At 45.2% G+C, this 22520-nt stretch overlaps 2 protein-coding genes across 2 annotated transcripts in view; one reads left to right on the top strand and one right to left on the bottom strand.

Moving 5' to 3' along the window:
* Positions 1–1117: 1117 nt before the first annotated feature.
* On the bottom strand, positions 1118–22246 carry DNASE1L3 (deoxyribonuclease 1L3). The gene is made up of 8 exons (XM_020887426.2): positions 21846–22246; positions 17701–17789; positions 14479–14568; positions 13788–13900; positions 10941–11053; positions 8182–8339; positions 2850–2946; positions 1118–2537 (listed from the first exon to the last, which is right to left on the bottom strand). The coding sequence occupies exons 1-8, from the start codon at positions 21984–21986 to the stop codon at positions 2421–2423; spliced, it is 918 nt and encodes a 305-aa protein (XP_020743085.1). The 5' UTR covers positions 21987–22246; the 3' UTR covers positions 1118–2420.
* Positions 16100–22520, top strand: part of ABHD6 (abhydrolase domain containing 6, acylglycerol lipase) — a 72635-nt gene continuing 66214 nt past the window's right edge. Inside the window, exon 1 of the mRNA XM_020887422.2 lies at positions 16100–16268. The gene's annotated coding sequence lies outside the window, so the exon portion shown is untranslated. The remainder of the gene's footprint in view (positions 16269–22520) is intronic.

Genomic DNA, 22520 nt, shown 5'->3' with positions numbered 1-22520 from the left:
CTCCAGGAGGTTGATTCTTTTTTAACTCCATTTTATACATAAGGAGACTGAAGGATGGTGAGCTGCTCAAGGTCCCCCAGTTAGTAAGTGATGGTGTACATCGTGGTACAACTCCTATCATCTAGGAGGGTATAGGAGTGTGGGTGAAAAAGTTGGTCCCCAATAAATAATGAAAGAAAAATCTGGTCCTCATATCACCTAGGCCATTCAGAAAGTGAAAGTCACTCAGTCGTGTCCGATTCTTTGTGACCCCATGGACTACACAGCGCATGGAATTCTTCAGGCTAGAATACTGGAGTGAGTAGCTGTTCCCTTCTCCAGGGGGTCTTCCCATCAAGGGATCAAACCCAGGTCTCCCACATTTCAGGCAGATTCTTCACCAGCTGAGCCACCAGGGAAGCCCTCATATCACCTAGGAGCTTATTAAAAATTCAGGTTCCACGGCCTCACCCCAGACCTACTGAGACAGACTCTGACGGTGCTGGACCCTGGGGAATCGGCATGGTAACTGGTTCCCTATGGTTTCAAACCCTCTGGACAAAGCCAAAGCTGGATGAGTACATAGGACCAGGGTATACCCCACTCCCCCAAAAGTCACAGGAGCTCCTTGTCCCAGCCAGGCCAGATGAGCCAGAACAATGGGAGGAGGTCTGGGGTTTGTTCAGTTGCGGCCAGTGAGAAGAAGCTGCACTTCATCCCCTCTTGCTTGGCAGAGTTTGCCCATAATGGGAGCTGGCAGATGCCCGTGGCCCCAGTAAGTTGCTCCAGTGCAGGGACAGAGAGATGTCTTATCGCCAGAGAGGCTGCAGGGTGGCAAACCAGGTCGGAGACATGGACAGACTCAGGTAGTGTCTGGCTCACTTCCCCTGCCTGCCCCGTTCGGCACAGGACTCTCTTCCCAGCCACGTTGCTGGCCTTTGGGACAAAGGGATGACCCTTTGCTCAGCAATGAGCTCATTTTTTAATTGCTTGCTTGACCATTTTGCACCTTGGAAACTGGAAGTTTTCCTGGGACTGTGAACACTGCTCATAAGGCCTCACAGAAGCTTTGTAGCCTTGCCACCACCGGTTCAAGCAGGCCCTCTGAGGTTCATTGGTTTGGAGAAATCAGGGCATGTTTAAAGCAGGGCACTTTCGATTTTATTCTCTCAGCCATTTGTAACCAAATCTCAAATATCTGGCTTACAGTCTCTTGTTCTTATATCAAAAGTCACATCGCCTTCAATATCATTAGGAAAATCAGCAAAAAGTGGGACTGCACATATAGTATGCCAGGCTCTATTTCTCAAGATTACACGCGGTGCTTATTTATGCAGAGTCTCTCAGGTGGAATGTGTCAGCTGGTAAGAGGGGCCCCTTCTGAGACAGGAAACCAGAGATGGAGGGCTGGGCACAGTGTCCCTTGTCGTTGCTTCTTTCTTGGTACTGCTTACAGATTTACTCCTGCTCGTGTACTACTCAAAGAAACAATACAAGGGAAGACAAAGCAAAACAAACCAAAATGGTCACCATGGATATTGGTAAAATGGTACCTTGCTGCTGGACTCCTGCAAGTCTCCAGCTGCGGAAAGAAAACAGGATCCTCCAGTCCCACCAGGCCCCCCCAGGGCCCAAATAGTGGCCTTGGTGAACATACAGTGAGGTCTGCGTTCTAGTAGGAGTATGTACATGGGGTTTGCTAAGCCCAGGAGGAGAGAGAGCTTGGGGCATGCAGGGAAGAGGCAGTCCTGCCGGGCTACAGTCCATGGTGGGCAAAGGTAAGGCTGACATGATAAGCCAGGAAACAGAGAGCTTCCTGGGCATCCAGACACCCTGGGCGCTCTCCATGTGGTGACAGGAGCTCCTGAAGGAGTTAAAAATGGGGTGGGGATGGGGCTGGGCTGAGATCAGATTGGAATTTCCAAGGATGGTACTGGTGATCGCTGGGCTAGCTGAGTTGGAAGACTGTTTGGAGGCAGGGAGATCAGTGGGAATGGCCTCACCTTGCATCCCTGCAAGATGTGATGGTGGCCTGACCTCACACAGGAGGGCCAGGTCCTAAAGCAGTTCATTGCCCAAATCATGGGGTACTGTTGAGGCCTTGGTGTTTTGGCCTTTAGGGTTGTTTCCTGTGGAACAGGATGGTCAAGACAAAGCCGATGCTCCTCTTCGTGTGGCCTCTCGGCCGTTTGAGCAGTGACACCTGGTGGGGTCAGGATGTGAAGCCCCCAGTTTCCTTTCTAGACATTCAGGGGAGGTTTGAGCTCAAGAGAGAGAATAAAAGACACTCTTCCCAGTTTGGCTTAAGATGAAGTAGATTCAGGTTGAAAAATGGAAGCATTTGGGCCAGTCTTGTTCTCTGAGCACAGGGAACAGTTCATACCTGTTGGAGCTGCTTTATTTAGAGGCAAGAAATAGTTAATAAAATGGCACCCTTGTATCTAGGCATGACTGGCCTTTTTTTTCTTCTTTGAAGAGACAGATGTTTTCCTGTTGGTGAAGGCCCTCGAAGACTGAAGTTTAAATTCAACCGGAAAGTGGTCACTGACATCCAGGGCCTGTAAAGAGAAAAGGAAGATAGATTTGGAAATTAGGAGACACTTTGATTTTAGTGACAAATGAATTCAAGCTGAGGGAGGCTGAGGATGAAATTCCCCAAGTCACCCAAAGGAACACACACTGGGAGCATCATCCCTGGACCAGTTCAGTCAGAAATTGAGGCAGGTCTTCAAGTTATGGAATCATCGGCTTTGAGACTCACGGTCCAGTGGCCCAGAGTCAGGTCTCCATTGGTGACCTAAACCATCATGGGGTGACACCAACCCCTCTGCCCAGGACAGTGGCACAGAAGGATGAGATGACAGCTGTACCTTCTTTTCAGACAACCTGTAAGCTCTCTGGAAGTCAAAGGTGTGGTTTGATTGAGGAACAACAGAGTTGACAATCTCTTGTCCTCTAAGCACGATCCTGGAAAAGGAGAGGGAAAAGAATCACATTAATCCACACTGGTTTTCTGAGATCAGACCAGGCTTCTTGCTTGACCTCTGGAATGACTGAACTGCTTGGCCCTTTCACATGGAATTTGAAAGTCCAGTCCTGGTTTTAGCTTGTGCTGAAGCTGAGAGCAGGCCACCCCCAAAATAGGCCAAAGGCATATGATTATTTTGAATTAAAATTACTTAAGAAACAGCTAATGCAGGAGGAACACTCCTTTCTGTCTCCTTGAAAGCAGGAAATAAATCTCCCCTGTGAAAGGTACACTCCCTGCATCTGGAGGTAGAAGGAAGGACAGGCACCCTTATCTCCAGAAACAGGGAATTCAGGCCAACACTTCTGTGTAAACAAACTTTGTTACTTCTTTAATTGACTACCCCCAAGCCAAAACTCTGTTTAAAGTCTTCACTAATTGAGCACCCAAACCTGAGTTTTCTGTCCTGTCAATTCCTTGCAAATTTGTTGTTCTTTGTCTAAAAATTATAAAAACCTTCTGTTTTGACCACTGTAAAAAAAATTTAGTTTTATTGGAGTGTATTTGATTTACAGTGTTGTGTTAATTTCAGGTATATAGCAAAATGATTCAGTTATACATATATTCATTCCTTTTTAGATTTCAATATTTTAGGTTCTTGTCTCATATAGGTTATCACACAATACTGAGTAGAGTTCCCTGTACTATACAGTAGTTCCTCATTGGTTATCTGTCTTACAGTAGTGTGTGTGTTCATTCCAAGCACTTGATCTATCCCTGTCTCCCATGTTTCCCCTTTGGTAACAATAAGTTTGTTTTAGAGATCTGTAAGTCTTTCTATTTTGTGAATAAGTTCATTTGTATCTTTATTTTTTTTACTTAGTTCCACATATGAGTGATATCATATGATATTTGTCTTTGGTTTACTTCACTTAATATGATAATCTTTAGGTCCACCCATGTTGCTGCAAATGGCATTATTTCACAGTATATGGCTGAGTAATATTCCACTGTGTGTATATATATATATATATATATATGGCACGTCTTCTTTACGCATTCCTCTGACAATGGACATTTAGGTTGCTTCCATGACTTGGCTATTGTAAACAATGCTTCAATGAATATTGGAGTGCGTGTATCCTTTAGGATTATGGTTTTCTCTGGCTATATGCCCAGGAATGGAATTGTTGGATCATATGTTAGTTTTATCTGTAGTTTTTTAGGGAGCATCCATACTGTTCATAGTGGTTGTACCAATTTACATTCCCACCAACAGTGGAGGAGAGTTCCCTTTTCTCAATACGCTCTCCAACATTTATTATTTGTAGACTTTTTGATCATGGCCATTTTGACCCTTGTGAAGTGATACTTCATTGTAGTTTTGGCTTGCATTCCTTTGATAATTAGTGATGTTGAGCATCTTTTCATGTGCTTTTTGGCCATCTGTATGTCTTCTTTGGAGAAATGTCTATCTAGATCTTCTGCCCATTTTTTTATTTGTTTTTTTTTGACATAGAGCTACATGAGCTGTTTATATATTTTGCAGATGAATCCCTTGTCAGTCACTTTGTTTGCAAATATTTTCTCCCATCCTGAAGGTTGTCTCGTTTTGTTTTGTTTTAGGTTTTGTTTCCTTTGTTTTGTTTATGGTTTCCTTTGCTGTGCAAAAGCTTTTAGGTTTAATTAGATTCCATTTGCTTTTTTTTATTTCATTACTCTAGGAGGTGGGTTACGGAGAAGGCAATGGCACCCCACTCCAGTACTCTTGCCTGGAAAATCCCATGGACAGAGGAGCCTGGTAGGCTGCAGTCCATGGGGTCACAAAGAGTCAGACACGACTGAGCGACTTCACTTTCACTTTTCACTTTCATGCATTGGAGAAGGAAATGGCAACCCACTCCAGTGTTCTTGCTTGGAGAATCCCAGGGACGGGGGAGCCTGGTGGGCTGCCGTCTATGGGGTCGCACAGAGTCGGACACGTCTGAAGCCACTTAGCTGCAGCAGCAGCAGGAGGTGGGTTAAAAGAGATATTTCTACAACTTGACCACTTCTTAGGTCCCATTTCTATAAGACTTCTATGGGTACAAACTAAGATTTGTTTCTTTTTCTCCTATTAATCAGTATTGTGCCAACTTTATTGTCAGTCCAGCCACAAGAACTCAAGTGGGGTTGAAGGGGGCATTTCCCCCTCCCTGACAAAGACCCTCACCACAGCACCTGTGGTTGAAAAACAGGGTCATCCCTGCTGTGACCTGTGGGCACCAGGACAGTGTCCCCTGTTCAAGCAGGGAGCCCTGGCAGTGAAGAGATGTAGACATCTCAGCACATAGCAATGGCTGGAGTACTGAAAGATGTTTCCTTTGCAGTTGTTTTCACTCTTCCTGATTCGATTATAGAAAAAGGTCCTGGCTTATCTTTAATATTTCCCTACGCTCCTGTTTCATCTGACAGAGTATTCTGCCAACAAGAGAATGAAGGCATAATTTAACATCTTTTGGTTTTCATTGGGCTTGTTTTTACAATTATTTTTTGATTGATGACAAGTAATGCTGTTTCCTTGCCTTCAGTTTTGTGAAGTTTTCTCTTGAAATTAATTTTATTTCAGTAATAATAGAATAGATTTAAAGACTAACACAGGGGGAAAAAACTATAGTACTGTCGCTTTGCAGTGCTGATAGAGAATAGGAAAGTGGGTTACATGGAGTCCAATATATCTCACATGTGATGACGTGGTTAGGGTCTTCATGGCCCTAACCAGCTGGCTGAAGGGTGACAGTCTGCGTCGGACTGCCCGCCCATGACTGTGCGCTGAGCCTTCCCTGAGTCCAGCCAGCTGACCTGGTTTCCTTTGTTGGCTCCCAACACCACCTGGCTAATTTTGACCTCGTCTCTGTAAGTAAACTCTTGGCATTCAGGTGAAGATTTCTTGAAGCCATCCTTTCAGACCCAGAATGTAAAGAACAGCGTAGTTAGGGCTCCCCTGTTTTGGACCTGTGTTGGTTTTGTGTGTGGGCTAGTCAGCGGCCCCCACTAAGCTTCCTGAGGCTGCTCCAGCGCCCAGCAGCTCCGAGCATCTTGGCGTGTCCACCAGCATGCAGCACACAGAACAGAGACTGCCCCTGAAGCAGTTTCATCTCCTCCCTTACATGCCTTCTTACAAACCATAAGAGATACATACTGTTACAGAAAACACAGAAATTCAGAGCACCGAAACAAGAGAGTAATGTTTAAAAAATCACGTAGTCCTGTCATCCTTTGGCATACACGTGCGTAAAACTGAAGGGCCTTTTGGGACTTCCCTTGTGGTGCACTGGCTAAGACTTCATGATCCCAATGCAGGGGGCCTGGGTTTGATTCCTGGTCAGAGAACTAGATCCCACGTGCCGTAACTAAGAATGTGCATGCCACAAATGAAAAAAAAAAAAAAAATCCCACATGCTACAGTGAAGACTGAAGATCCTGTGTATTGCAGCTAAGATCCGGGGCAGCCAAATAAATAAATAAATGAAAATAAATGTTAAAAAAATACAATTTTTTAAAAAACATCTGTGAGTCCTTTAGTAAACATCTTTTTTGACCTGCTCCTCCGCCCCATCTAATCTACCTTTTCCTGGGATGCACTGTTCTTCTGCAGCATTGTTTTCAGTCACCTCCCTTTCCTCTGCCAGGGAAGAGAAATGGGACCACAGAAGGGACTTAACCTGCCAAGGCCACACAGCTGGCATATGCAAGTGGGCGAGGGAGCAAGCGACCCTTTTCAACCAGTTTTGAGGTAGCCCCTCATAATAGGATGGAGGGGGCAGTTCCCAGGCAGCTGAGTCTCCTGTAACTCCCCACCTTGGTTCTGCTTTTCCCAGGGTCGGGGGCCGGGGCTGTTTCCATTTAGGGAAGCTGGAATGATGCTGTCTGCAGAAGGCACACTAGCCCTCAGAACCCTTAGAGAAACAAGGGAGGTCATGGGGGGAAAGTGAAAGTCAGAACTTAAACTAGAGAAGTGAGGACTGCCCTCTCAGCATTTCGTGCTCCCTTGCTGGCTTATCGAGCTCGGGAAGTGGTGACCGCTTTGAGAGCCAGAGCTGCTCGGGACTTCCCACCCCTGTTACGGCTGTGGGTGGGCCAGTCAGGAATGTTCCCACACTTCAGGTCCCTTCTCGCTTCCTGACTTAGGAGCAAAGTTGAAAGCTGATTGAAAATCTCCAAGGAGAGTTTATAAATACTAGAGAATGCTATTATTTAGATGTATATATTTGCATTTAGAACGGTAAAGGATTGCAGATCCACCTGCAATGCAGAAGACCTGGGTTCAATCCCTGGGTCTGGAAGATCCCCTGGAGGAGGGCTTGGCAACCCACTCCAGTATTCTTGCCTGGAGAATCTCATGGACAGAGGAGCCTGGCAGCTACAGTCCATGGGGTCGCAAAATGTCGAACACAACTAAGCGACTAAGCACAGGACAGCACAGGAATTCCCTGGCAGCCCAGTGGTTAGGATTCAGTACTTTTACTGCCGTGGCCCAGGTTCAATCCCTGGTCAGGGAACTAAGATCCTGCAAGCTGCACGGTGCAGCCCATCCACCCCTCCCTACCCCCAACGTATGGTAAAGCATTAGAAGTATAAATTTTCTTGCAGTAACTCATCTCCTTTTTAGACTTTTTATCCTGAGGAAGTCATAAATACAAAATGCATTTATATACATATCTCTATATGTAGGAGGTTCATTACAGCTGTGCTTTTAGTAGAAAACCCTTGGTGATGACCTAGTGCCCAGTGACAGAGAATTGAGTGAATCAATTGCAGTATGTCTTTGTGATGTGTAGTACTCAACAGCCAGTGAGTATATTGAGCACTTAACCAGATTCCAGATATTGTGTTAGAAGATTTATACATGTTACCCTCTTTAAACCAATACAATCTCTGTTTTACTAGTAAGGAAACAAAGACACAAAGAGCTTGTCTCTCTTGGTCCCAGACTTACTAAGTGGTAGAGACAGAATTTGGATCCAGGCCCCTCCAACATCAAAGCCCGCTCTTGCCACTGCTGAGCTGTGTGTTCAAGGTCACATATATGGCCATTCAGTTTGCATGCTTCGCAGAGTACCAGTGGAGGGGGCCTGACGTCTAAGCAGCTCGGCGCTCCAAGCCAGGAGCTTCATCTGCCCAGGAGGAGCAGCCTTTCCCAGCGCGCACCAACTGCTGTGTGGGCTCCTGGCGGTCTGGCAGAGGCCTCCTACCTGTCATAGGCACAGTTGGTGCTCTTCTTGACCGTGGTGTCCTCTTGGTCCCCGATCAGCCAAACGAACTCGGGGTCCATCCTCAGGCGGATGTTCTTCCAGGCCTTCTTGGGGACGTAACTGCAGCCAGCATTGAAGTCACCCATGAAAATGAAATTCTGAAAGACAGGGTTTGTAACTGTCTCCTGTAGGCATTGTTGTCTAACTTACTTTCATGCAGAACTGGTAGCAGTGACTCCACCTTGCACACCCAGTAAATGGTGAGTTCAGTTTATCAACTAAGTGTGTCCCCCCAGATTCATATGTTCTAACCCCCAGTATCTCAGACTGTATTTGCAAATGACCTTTACAGAGTTAATACAGATAAAATGAGGTTACATATAGGGTGGGCCTACTCTGACACGACTTGTGTCCTCATGAAAAGAGATTAAGACATAGACACAGAGGGAAGACCAAGGAGAAAGCCAAACCCTGCCGCCAGTCTGGTCTTGAACATCCAGCCTCCAGAACTGTGAGGATAGACATTTTTGCTGTTTAAGCCACTCAGTCTTTGGGACTTCGTTATGGCAGCCCAAGCAGACTAATATAGGGTCTTAATTTCTTTTTGTTTTTTAAAAGAAGAGGCCACAGTTTAAAACCAAGTCACAGTTCTGATGAGTATTGGACAGGTGTGTATGACAAGGAAGGATGTTCTTAATGAGAAGAAGGATATTTGTTTTAGCTTCTCCCTCCTATTCTTAATCCCCAAGTCACTCCAATTTGGAGTACAGATTAAAGATGAAAGAACGCAGCTCAGTTATTCCTCACATCCTTTGTCTCTGTGGATATAAACATATGAATGAATCCATGCCTTTTGTTTCCAAGAAAGGAAAAATGAACTCAGGTGGTATATTTGGCCCTGCTCTTTCCTCTCTCGTTTTGAAGCTGGGAATTTAACTCTTCAGTGGGAATTTTGCCTATTGAGGAAGTGAGAAGAGGCTTACAGGGCGGGGCTGATAGAATGAGCTGTCCACCTCTGCCCTAATGCTACCATTAGAGTCTTCTATCTTGGAAGTTATTTCCCCTGTATGACTTTTGAGACAGGATTTTAGTATTCTTATGAGAGGAAACAGATTTCCTTGTTAGTGCTATTGTTTGGTGCTGTTGCTGACCTCAGAATTTGCTTCAAAAACATTTTTCTTTGACCTTGGTATCATGGTTTTCCCTGAGACTGGTGGGTGCAGTTGAGGACAGGATATCATCCTTAACTGGAGTGTCAGGTAGCTTCTATTTATGTAGGCATGATTTACTGAGCACTTCTGTGTGCCAGGTCAAACATTACGTGTTTTATAAAGTTTATTTTAAATCTCACAATAAGCACTACGAGGTAGAAGGGACCTTTGCCCCTGTGGGAAGAGTCGAGGATATAGTGACCGGCTGTAGGCTACTCGACTTGGAAGTTCAAGGGGTGAAGTTAAGGACTGGATCCAAATCAGCCTCCCTGAAAGCCCCTCCCTTGCTCAGCACAAGAGTTTCCCCTCTAGGTCACTTTTGTGCCACTGAGGCCTCCCCAGTACCCGGCATTTAACAGATGCTCAGTAAATTCTTGCCAAATGAGTGAATGGAATTTAGGAACAAGTGAGTGTTTCTTGTTAGGAACAAGTGAGTGAGCCTTTTACAAATCAGCAGTGAAACACACCCCTTGCATGCACCATGCCCCAGCTCTGTGTCCACACTTTACTTGACTGATTTTGCACTTTGAATAGCAGAATTGAGGTGGAGGGATTGTGTCATTGGAGTCACATCTTGAAAGGAGAAAGAAGAATGAGGAAGAGCCCTCTGGATCATTTCCATACGTGCCACACACTTTCATACACCTCACAGCCTGGGGGGGGGGGGTGGCACCCCTGTTTTCCTGATGAGGAAATAATTGAGGCCAAGAGGGATGGTGGACGTATTGTTATTCCCCTTCTGTGAAAGCACCGCTACTTTCTTTGAGAAACCATCTTCCTCTACCTTGGTCCATGCATGAGGTTGGGGTGGAACTGACACAGACTTAACCAATCAGAGCATCTCAACCACCTGATCAGTGATTGGTTCAGGGATGAACATGTGATCCAGACTTAGTCAATGAGACTCCATCCCAGTGTATTTGTTCCATTGTGGGACAGAAAATTTGTCAGTTGCTTTAGAAACTGTTGGTGACTATCTTGCCATCATATGGGTGGAGATAGCCTGAAAATGGAGCCCACCCAGGGGAATGGGAGGCTAAGAGATAGAGAGTGGAGAGAGACAAGACAAGCCCTGATTGCCTTGTCCAGCTCTGCCTTGAACCAATTAATTGCATTTTCTTTTCATGAGCCATTTTGGGATTCTGTCACTTGTAACTGAAAGACTTCTGACATCTCTTTGTCACTGTTCTCAGTTGTGAAGTTGGAATGATCAAAGTTGTTACCTCATCCGGCTATTGGGAGGGTTAAGTAAACTTATCCATGTCCAGCCTTAGTGCCTGGCACCAGCTGTTCATTTGCTCAGTGAATGTTGGCAGCCATTATTAGTGGAGCAGAGTATGAATTTCCCAAGACCCACAGGGAGCGTACCCAAGTACATTTAGCAGAAAGATATTTTGGGCTGAGAAAAGGCCTAAAATGAAGCTGTCGAGTGGTGGTCGTCTGCACAGACCCTGCTTCCTCACCCTCCCTCGGAATTGCTCATCCCCTCTCAGGAACCAGATTCTGCCCCTGCTAGATGGGAACTCAGCAGACATAGAGGGTCATCACCTCTGCATTCCAGCGTTGTTTCACATCTGTGTAGACATCAGCCAGCTCATCAATCTCTTTAACGGATGTCTCAGGGGTGGTGTGCAGGGGGACAATCACGAAGTCCTTGACAGCTGAGGAACAGGAAAGAGGCAGAGGTCACACATTTCCTCTGTCAAGATTCCATGAACACTGCTTCAGGGAAACAGGCTGTCCCCCCAAAAGTCACGGACTGTGTCATCTAGGGCCTCCCCATTTCCAGAAGTTCCAGTGGTCGAGATTTAAATAACCTTATGGTCATTAGACTGCCATTTTCAGCACACAAAAGCCTCTTTTCTCCCAGTTGCCCTTCCTGAGTAAGAGAGAGCTGGTAGACAGTGTTCCTCACTGGCATTGTGGGTGTTTTTATTTTCTCTTTTTTTTTTTTCTTACTGAATTTATTTGTTTATTAAAAAAAAATTTTTTTAATTTATTTATTTTGTTATTTATTTATTTTTTATTAGTTGGAGGCTAATTACTTCACAATATTGTAGTGGTTTTTGTGATACATTGACATGAATAAGCCATGGATATACATGTATTCCCCATCCCGATCCCCCCTCCCACCTCCCTATTTTCTCATTTTTAAAAAAATGCCTTGTATTTTCTATTTTTTTAAAAACATTAAGCCTGTTTGACTTTGTACTAAGGAAAAAAAAACTTTTTGTAAATAAAAAAAAAGGTTTTCAGTTTATACTCCTTTTGTAATTAGAAGGGGGAAAAAAAGCCTGAACAATTTTATTTAAAAACCAGAGTGGTCCTCTGTGGGCCTCCCCAGCAGGAGGGACTGAGGGAGCCTGAGTGAGAGGAGGCGGGTGTCTTTCTGAACGTCTCCTCAGGCTCTCCCTTGGTCTGTACCTGAGTCCCCTCTCTTCTCAGGAGCTGGGGTCTATGAGGTAATCACTGCTCAAGGCCCACTGTGGGAGGCCCATCAGACCGGCAGCCTGTCTCCAAGACCTGCCCTGGTTCAGTAGCCTGTCTCTCCTCTCCTCCCTCCTCCTCCCCAGTCCCCAGCCTCTTTTTGGTCCCGTGAACATCCCAGCTCCTTTCCTGCTTCTGAGCGTGTGTGCTCACTCTGCCCTCCCGCCAGAATGCCTTTCCACCAACAATCTGTGACTGCTTTCTTCTGGTCAGAGCCATTGTCTGGGGGGCGTCCCCCAATTGCCCTATCTAAGGTGGCCCCTTACCCCGCTATTCAGTAAACCCTGCTTACTGCCTTCATGCTCTGAAATTACCTGCTTGACTTCTTAGTTTGGCCCACTGGAACCTAAGCTCTCTGAGGGCAGTCTTATCTTCTTGTTCACCGTCTTGGTTCCAGAACCTGGCACCATGCCTGGCACGTTGGAGGTGCTCAGAAATGTTTGTTTATTGAACTCATGATGAATGATTGAGAGAATAAATGAAGGAAGAAAAGATAGATGAATGGCGAATTCCTTCCTCTTTAGTCCCAAACAGAGGGGACATAAAGACATTTCCTTGTTCAGATGGAGAGAAAACTCCAAACATGGCAGAGCTGTGGTGCCATCCCAGCAGAGGTGGGTGTTGTGGGGCAAGGGTAGTAGGGAAGGGCGGATGCTCCAGACAAACAGGTCTGTTCAGCAGTTCACAAAGGTTGGAGAAAGAAGAAAGAATCGTTTGGTGGGAAGGGCCTCTCCTAACACTGCCAGGTCAGCTAAATGTGAATCATGTGCGTGACAAGAACGATTATTGAATGTCCTCTCTGAAAGGCATTTCTGGTTCCTCAGTAGCCCCCACTTCCTTCTCAGTTTTTTGTTTGTTTCCAACTGAAAAGCTCCTGCTGTTCTTCCATGTTTGTTTTCCTGAAATACTCTGTTCTGAGCTATTAACCCTGTGCAGAAATAGTTAACGTCATAGTTCAAGATGTTAATATTTGTGTGATATAAATATAGGTGTCCATACATACAGCTCTGACTAGTTATTATCTGTTTCCCCTGCTGCAGCGTAACTTCACAAGGACAGGGACCTTTTCTGTCTTGTCCAGTACCCATGTAGTGGGTATTGGAAAAAAGATCTGGTTCTCTATAGTTCCAGTCTACAAATCAAAGTCATTCTTGGCATCCTGTTGAGTATTGCATGGCGGTTAAAAGCACGGGCTCCTGGGGTGGCAGTTTGTGTTACAGCCCTGGCTTGTCCACTTCAGTAACTGCTGGATGATCTTGGGCGTGTGACTCCATCTATTTGAACCTCAGTTTCCTCTGTTGTAAAGCAGACACAATCCTAGTTGCTATCTTGTTGGGTGTTGCAAAGATGGCAGGAACCTGGCGTTCATCGCGGATAAATAATTGTTGGTGACTAATACAAGTACTATTGTTGTCAGAGATCAGAGTGCAATCTTTTTGATTTCCTCGCCACCCCCAGTCTATGGGGGGAGATTGCTCTGTGGTTCCTGAAGGGGCAGTGTGGCTCTAGGTTGGGAGATCATCTTTGTTGGCCAGTGTTCAGATTTTTCAAATGAAGGAGCAGATGTCCTTCATTGGGACTGGGGGATTTTTCTAAATAATTGCCATCAGCCTGAACGCTCCTAAGGTTACTCTTATCATGTAAGAGTAAGGTTTTATTGATTCCAAAAAGTGGCTTCTGGGACAAGGAAGGCTTGAGCTGTGGCGTTCTAAGCAGCCAGCCTGGTGTCATCAAACTATGCTGTGTCCTCCGCATTCAAGTGTTAGGAGTCCCTAATAGTCATCTCAAGCGAAGTGCCTCCTTAAAGATGCTGCACAAACCCTGAGATCACAGCTCACAACTCAGGGTTGCTGCCCATTCATGGGCTCGCTGGGGAAGTGAGGGCTGAGAGGGGCCTGTGGGTCTCACCGGTGTAGGGTGACTGGAACCAGACCACGAAGGGTTCCCTGGAAAACACATCTGCGTCTCCAGCCTGATAGTCATGGTAGAGGTAGCTTTGTTTTACAGACACTAGCTTTTCTCTGGAAGAAAAAAGAAAAAAAAGACAGTCCTCCCAGATGAGTTGGCTCTCTTCTTACTTCTTTTAAGAAGCAGAGATGAATGTCCCCACAGCTTTATTGCCCTCCCCTGCAGAGTCGAGTGCCAGAAGGGATCTTTTACCTGAGGACAAGGCTCAGTCAGTCTTCTCAAGGGCCAGAGCCCTTGGGGAACTAAATATCTGGGGAGCTCAAAACTTAAAGGTCAGACTCAGCAGAAATAATTAGTAGGAAGAAAATGAGAATGTGATGTCCCAGAGCAGCCATGCTGGGCAATTCATGTTTCCATCCCTTGCCAGGACTTGACCATGAGAGATAAAGAACTTTCTCATGACCATGAGAGATAAAGACTTTCCTGACCGGGTCACCGAGTCATCCAACAAATTACTTTTGAAGAGTTAATATTATCCTTTCCATCAGCCCCAGTTTTAACAGTTCAGTAATTTGATCAATATTGAGAACTGGTTTGACATCTAAATTTGGTTTTGAGGAAAAGATTTTTATTCCATTCATGGTCATATTGATAAGTAAACCATGTTCTAGGAAGCATAATTTGTACTTACTTATAGAGAAAGGCATACTGTTCTTTATATGTGTTTCTTCCAAGGCGAGAGCTAATCACATAGTTGTATGTTATGTTTCTTCTTGAATTTCTGGAAAACAAAAAGATTTTACATTGTGTCTTAAAGAACAAACATTTCTCTCTGCCTAGGTTCCCCTCCCTCCAGTCGGCCTCTGTATGTCCAATGGCATCATGTAGAAGGGCTTCTGTTCATTATAACTTTGAGTCTCATAAGAAAGGCCACCACTGACTGGGAATGTGACATCTGCCATTATTTCTTGACCTGATAAGGGGAGTACTACTGTTACTCCATTTTTATAGTTTGCAAGTACAGAGCTGGGATTTGGATTGAGATCTTACTCACCCCCAAACCCACCTGCTTTGTCATGTACCTGTGGGACATCACTGAGAGCATAGAAGATTCAGGCCACAGTCAGCCTCGAAGGTTGTTCTGGCCCGTGGCTGGACTGCACCTCATACTTCCTGGTAGAATAAACTTCACCAGGTTATCATATGCAGGATTCCTACTAAGATTTTTTTTAATTAATTTATTTTTTATTGAAGAATAATTGCTTTATAGAATTTTGCTGTTTTCTGTCAAACCTCAACATGAATCAGCCATAGGTAGACATATATCCCCTCCCTTTTGAAGCTCCCTCCTGTCTTTCTCCCCATCCCACCCCTCTAGGTTGATACAGAGCCCCTGTTTGAGTTTCCTGAGCCATACAGCTAATTCCCATTGGCTATCTATTTTACATATGGTAACGTAAGTTTCCTTTTTTCTCTTTCCATACACCTCACCCTCTCCTCCCCTCCCCATGTCGGAAAGTCTCTTCTCTATGTCTGTTTCTCCATTGTTGCCCTGTAAGTAAATTCTTCAGTACCATTTTTCTAGATTCCGTATATATGTGTTAGAATACAGTATTTATCTTTCTCTTTCGGACTCATTTCACTCTGTATAATAGGTTCTAGGTTCATCCACCTCATTAGAACTGACTCAAATGCGTTCCTTTTTATGGCTGACCTACTAAGATTTTTGTTGGACATTTCTTTTCTGCTCTGAAAACCCCCAGGCATTTTTCTTACAAGTCCTGAAACTTGATTCCAAATAGCTATTGTTTCTGTCCTGAGGGCTGAAGATACAGTCATAAAGTCCCATTGATCCTCTGCCTCACCCTTATCAGGAAGACTTGACTGTCATGTGTGTGTGCCAAACCTGCTGATAACTCCACCCTGGGCAGAGTCTACTTCATCTTCCCACTAGAAGATCTGGGGTATGTCTAAGCTGTGGCATATTCTCAGGTTCCATTGGGAGAAACCCAACGGAGGCTTTTAGGGGCCAACTTAGAGCCTACAGAAATTCCTGGAAATGAATATTGTAAGGCAGATCTGGCTATGGGGCCCCCAGGAGTGCAGGCAGTGGATTCTGCTGGGCTTCCAATTTGGAAAGACTGGCTCTGTTCTAAATCTAGCCTGCCAAGTCCTGGGTTGGCAAACTGCTTGCAATGACTCAGCTATGAAGTGACGAAGGCCCTTCCTGGCTTACAGAGGATTAGGAGACAAACAGGCCTGGCTCTGCTTGGAGTCCACAGCACAGTCACGGGGGGGTGGGGAGAGCTGCGGCCACTGAGGGTGGGAGGGCTTAATCCAGGCCAGCGGCAGGTGGTGCCTTAACCCCCGTCCCCGCAGTCGCCCGTACTTCTGAAAACTGGCTCGGGCCACTCCAAGGAAGGCTGAGGGGGCTCAGACTACAGCACTTGCTTTGGAGTCGGACACCGCCCAGGTACACAGGTAGGTTTGGCCATTTACTGGCTGGGTCACCATGGGCAGATCCCTGCTGTCTGTGTAAGAGAAGCGGCGGTAGAACCGCTCTCCAGGGCTGTTGTGAGGGGTGAATGAGAGAGCACACGTTAGCTGGTCAACAGGATGCCTGGCCTTTATGGTGTGGCTACGGTGTATCAGTAGCTGTTTCCTGTGGCCCTCTGGGTCATCACTTGCCATTACATACACCCCCTGAGTCTTACTAGTGATGAACATCCCAGCACTTAGTTGCCACTGCTCCATCCCAGGCACAGCCTAACCATTTATGTGCATGATTTGATTTAATTATCACCACATCCCAGGAAGATGAGTTCTGTTATTAGCTTTATTCATAGATGGGGAAAATAAGGTATAGTGAGGTTCAGTAACTTGTCCAAGGTCATAGCCAAGCCAGAATCCAAGCCCACGTGGTCTGAGCTGAGTGGAGATTCCTAGCGCCTGGGCTTCACTCCCTCTGTCACTGTCAAGAGCAGACCTGGGAGGCTAAAAAGGAGATGCTCTGCTCTAAGTCTGGACTCTCAGATGATAAACTGAGGCCCAGAGAGGGGTGGTTGGCATCAGCCCAAGGGCATCTCTCTGTGAAGGAGAACATCGAAGGCTGTTTCTCTAAGCCTTCAGACTTTTTGTAAAATACTCAAAAATTCAAATCAAATAACCAAATTCAGACTTTTTGTAAAATACTCAAATCATACAGAGGTTTATGTCCATTGGGTATATGTCCACGGGGTTGCAAAGAGCCAGACACAACTGAACTGAATTGACGGAGGTATATAAAATCAAAAGCAAATGTTTCCCATTTCTTCACACCCCCCTTCCAAGTGGTCCTCCAGTCATACCCACCACGCCCCAGAAGAAACCACTCTTAACAGTTGAGCACATCCTTCCTGTCTTTCTTTTATGCCCATGCAAACTCAACCACACCCTTATTCATGTATGACGTAGTGTGATTACTAAAATGGGCTCTTCTACGTACAGTTCTGAACTTGCTTTTTGCCATGTATTGTAGCCATCTTTCCATGCTGGAATATTTAGCTCTAACCTACTCTGCAGTAACCGTGACTTTTAATCACTGTGTAATGTTCCAGCCTGTGGACATATCATGTTTTCATATTTCCATTCAGTCTTTTCTTTGTAACAGTACTTCAGCTCAGCTTCTAGTCTGTTTCATTTCTGTCAGTCCTGACTCCTCACCTGTTTCCCTCTTTTGTTTTATCATATTAAAACTAGCTGGTTGAAAATTCTCAGGACCACAGTAAAATTGAGAGCCTGGGCAGTGTTGGCCATGTGACCTGGTGGTCTGGGCCAGTGCAGGTCCTCACACTAGTTTCAGTTCCCGGGGGATTTTCAGATGTCCTTGCACCTGGCGTTAAGCCGGCAGAGGGTCCAGGGGCCCCATCTTTACCCATTTAGCTTCTCCATCAGCGTGGGACAGATCCTGTTGTTGCTGTCCTTGATTTCCATCAGTAGTATGATATCACAGCGTTTGATGACCTGCAGAGAGAGAATTCCCTGGGGGTGTGAGGCCATTTACTACAAATAATGAAACCTTTTATTGGGCACTTACTCTTATTTTTTTGTCATTGTAGTTGATTTACAGTGTGGTGTTGATTTCTGCTGTATAGCAGTGAGTCAGTTATACATATGAAACTGAAAGTGAAAGTTTTAGTCGCTCAGTCGTGTACCACTCTTTGCGACCCTGTGGGCTGCAGCCCACCAGGTTCCTCTATCCATGAAATTCTCTAGGCAAGAATACTGGAGTGGGTTGCCATTCTCTTCTCCAGGAGATTGAACCCTGGGATCAAACCCGGGTCTCCCGAACTGCAGATTCTTTACCATCTGAGCCACCAACAATGTCAGAGGGTTCTCTTTTCTCCACATCCTTTCTAGCATTTGCTGTTTGTTGACCTTTTCATGATGGCTATTCTGACTAGAGTGACTGTGGGTTCTTTTTTTTTTTTTTTTTTTGTGATTGTAGTTTTGATTTGCATTTCTCTAATAATTAGCAACATTGGGCATATTTTCACATGTCCATTAGCCATCTGTACATCTTCTTTAGAGAAATATCTACATAGATTGCCCATTTTTTATTAGATTGATTGATTGTTTTATTATTTGGGGGGCACTTGCTATGTTTTAAGTATCAGATTAGGTGCTTTGTTAAATTAACTATCTTCTCTGAAATAAATGATGGACTCCCTGAGGTAAGTACTATTATGGTATACATTGTAAAGATAAAGAGCCTGAGGTTCTTTCTGGGAAAGCTGAGATACTATCTGGAATCACCCAGCTAGAAAGTGGCTGAGCCAGAATGTGAACCTAGGCAACCAGAATCCAGACCAAAAGCACATGACCCCTGTAAGTCCCGCAAGTTGGCTTTGTTTGAATAATTACAATAATAATAAATATACCTATTAAGGCCTTAGTAAGTAAAGAATACCAGGCTGGATACTGCAGAAATAAAGAAGTACAGTTATAATAATTGTAAGACTTAACATTTATCGTGAGCCTACTAAGAGCCTCACCAGCTCTGAGACAGCTATGATTTTGAACTCATTAAGCATAGGAGGAACCACCCTCAGAGTGACTGAGTGACTGAAATCATGAAGCCAGTATAGGTGGTAGAGTAGGATGTGAAATCAGGTTCACATGACTGCAAAGCCCACCATGCTCCACTATTAAAATACAATCCCTCCCTCAAAGACTCGTTATCAGTGAAAAAGACAAATGGAAAGAACTAGCTACAGTGAGAGACCAAAGACAGTTGTGCTAATAAAAGTCAAGCCTATGAGAGTGTTGAGGAATTACATCTGCCCAGAGGATTAGGGAAGGTTCCATGGAGGAGACTTTTGAACAAGCCCTGAGAGGCAAGAAATAATTCATTGTGGGGACTTTCCTGCTGGTCCAGTTGTTAGAACTCTGTGCTTCCTCTGCAGGGGTCACAGGTTCGACCCCTTGTCAGGGAACTAAGATCCCAAATGCCTGCCATAGGGAGTGGCTAAAAAAGGAAAAAAGAGAAGAAGAACTCAGTGGGTAAAGAATACAGGAGGGTCTCTTTCAGAATGAGCAGTAAGCTGAGGACCAGGGTGCCAACACCCACTGGAGCCGCTGGGACCTTTCTTTGTATGAAATTCTAGTGGGCTGGAGTTTGGTGGTCAGGGACAGAGCACGCTCAGTGTTCATTTTGTCTTCTCACATCACGTCCAGAAATACGGAGCAGGGGAATTATGACACTGGTCCTGTTTCCAGAGCACATATATATTCTAGTTTCCTCTCTAAAAAGAGCAGAGTAGAGAGGGCCCCTGACACTGGCCTGGTGCCATTAAGAATCGCCAGGGGCTGAAGATACACCAGCGTAGTGACAGAGGAGTAAGACTGTCAGAGTCTGCATCCTTCCATCAACAGGCTTGCATATCATGGCGTCAGATGTAGGGTTCACCAAGGAGAGCTGAATGCTGCTCTCCCAACCAGCCTCCTGATTTAGTCACTTAATCACTGTCAGATCTTTCTGGAAAGCACTTTAGAATATGTTTGTGAAAAGTGAAAGAAAATGTTAGTCACTCAGTTACTCTGCGACCCCATGGACTGTAGCCCTCTACGCTCTTCTGTCCATGGAATTTTCCAGGCAAGAATACTGGAGTGTGTAGAAGATCCCATCTCCAGGAGATCCTCCCAACCTAGGGATCTAACCTGTGTCTCCTGTACTGTGGGCAGATTCTTTACCATCTGAGCCACCAGGGAAATGCATTATTACTTTGATCTAGTTTTCTCACTTTGAGGAATGTCTTCCACTGTAAAAAGGTTTCTGCTACTACTCTGCATCTTAGTTTCCTTATCTGTAAATTGGCATAATAATAGTCATTCCCTCACAGGATTGTTGGAGGACAAATGAATACTTAAAACAGGGCCAGCCATATAGGAGGCAAACAACAAAATGTTAGTATTATTATTACTGTATGGGATTTCCCAGGCAAGAATACTAGAGTGAGTTGCCATTTCCTTCTCTTGGGGATCTTCCTGACCCAGGAATTGAACCCACATTTGCTTCTTGGCAGATGGATTCTTTACTACTGAGCCACCTAGGAAGCCCTTATTATTACTCATGCAGGTCAAAGACAAAGATGTATTGCAACAGAAAAACTGGAAATATCCTAAACATCCCCAGATAGGGAAGCATTGACTGAAACATGTTGGAAACGCAGCATAAGGCATTAAAAGTTGTGTTTTAAAAGAATATTAACAACATATGAAATACTTCTTATATAAAAGCAGAATAGAGTATCTCCATGCTGCAAAATAGATGCATGTGTATGTATTATTTTTGGATAGAAAAACATCCACAACAAAGTTACCCAAGTGCCAACAACTGTTATCTTCAAGTGATAGGATACTTCTTTATATGTTTCTGTATTTTCAAAATAGTCCATATTGACTATTTTTAATCTAATAAAATTAATTTGTAAAATATGTTTATAATTTTAAAAATTAAACTCCTCTAATTTAAGAAAATTAAGATGTTATTTAAAAAAAAAACTGATGGGGAAGAAATTGTGGGTGAGGAGGTGATAGTGGTTATGAAGACATGACAGATGTGATCATGGCTTACTTAAGTTAAATAAATTGTCCTAATATAAAATGCCTAATACAGTGACTGGCACAGAGTGGGCTTAGCAAAGGCTCTGTAAGTGTTAGCTCTTAGCACGGACTCGTTACATTTTCACAGTGGCCCTGCAGTGCCGGCCAGGTTGTGTGAGACCTTCTTACTGAAAGGCACAGAGGCTCAGGGAGAAGGACTCGAAGAGCTGGTGCACCCGGCTGCCGGGTGAGAGGTAAACCTGGGGCCCCTGGTGCTCCCACCAGAATGTGGTGTCTCTGGGGTTTTCTAAGGTAATAAAACCCAGAGTCTTGGGAAGGGTTTCATCCCCAGCATCAAAAATAAATTAACCTATAGGATAAAGCGGAGAAGGCAATGGTACCCCACTCCAGTACTCTTGCCTGGAAAATCCCACGGACGGAGGCACCTGGTAGGCTGCAGTCCATGGGGTCACTAAGAGTCGGACACAACCGAACGACTTCATTTTCACTTTTCACTTTCATGCATTGGAGAAGGAAATGGCAACCCACTCCAGTGTTCTTGCCTGGAGAATCCCAGGGACGGGGTAGCCTGCTGGGCTACCGTCTATGGGGTCGCATAGAGTCAGACACAACTGAAGTGAGTTAGCAGCAGCAGCAGCATAGGATAAAGAGAATCAACTGATACCAGAAGAATATGAACAGAGTCTCAAGACATTGATCATGTTACCCAAGGGAAGTCTTAGCTAAGTGGGGAGAAAGATTAGACTTGGGAGTTGGAAAAAGGTTGATGGCTGGAGGGGGAGAGAAGGAAAAAGAAAGGGAGAGGAGTGGAGGGGGTGGGAGAGAGTGCACAAGCTTCCTTCACCCTAGGGGCTAACTTCAATTAAACTCCTCTTGAGTCTCTTAAAAGTCTGAAAGCTTTAGAGAAAGCGTGAGGGGTGTCCAGCAGTCCTTCTAACAGGAAAATGTACTCACCTTCACAATAACATCCATGGCATTACAGTTTGCCTTCTTGGATTCCCCAAAGGACCTCACATTGAAGGAGCAGATCTTGAGGGCCAGGGCACTGTGGGTGGAGAGGAGGAGAAGCAGGAGGCAGGCCAGCGGCGGAGGCATCGTGGCTCCTCTGACTTCAGGGCTCGGAGAGAGGGTAGCAGTGTCTGGAGAGCGGGCTCTGAGCCACCTGCTCAGACTCCGCTGACTTGTAAAGCTTGCTGATAACAGGAATTACTGGATTGCTTGTTGCTGCTTTCACTTCTCTGAGGAACTGAAGATCATGGGTTTCATTCCCCAAGGGAATGAAGGAAATGAGCTAGTTTTTAGGATCCCCTGTTTTTGTCACTCGGATGAGGAAACTGGTCCACTTAATCTAGGCATCAGTCTCTGTAAAGTCACTCTTAACCCAGCCGGAAGCCAGCCCTGACATCTGGTCATTTCTGCTGTGATTGCGTACCATATGCCTTCTCCTGGAAACTGATGAACTTGGAAATGGTCCACCCCAGAGGGCACCTGGGGTGTGGAGCCTTCTGTGTGTGGGTGGGAGGACAAGGAGGCAGGGGACAGTGGGGAATTCTGCCAGGTTTTCTGCCATCACTGGGATTTGGCAGTTAGCTGTCCCTGGACACACCCAGATTCCAGCTCGCTAACAAC

The sequence above is a fragment of the Odocoileus virginianus genome, chromosome 26 (genome assembly GCF_023699985.2).
Source record: "Odocoileus virginianus isolate 20LAN1187 ecotype Illinois chromosome 26, Ovbor_1.2, whole genome shotgun sequence".
Classification (NCBI taxonomy): domain Eukaryota; kingdom Metazoa; phylum Chordata; class Mammalia; order Artiodactyla; family Cervidae; genus Odocoileus; species Odocoileus virginianus.
The sequence above is the reverse complement of the archived record's forward strand: the minus strand, read 5'-3'. Positions and strand labels throughout refer to the sequence as shown.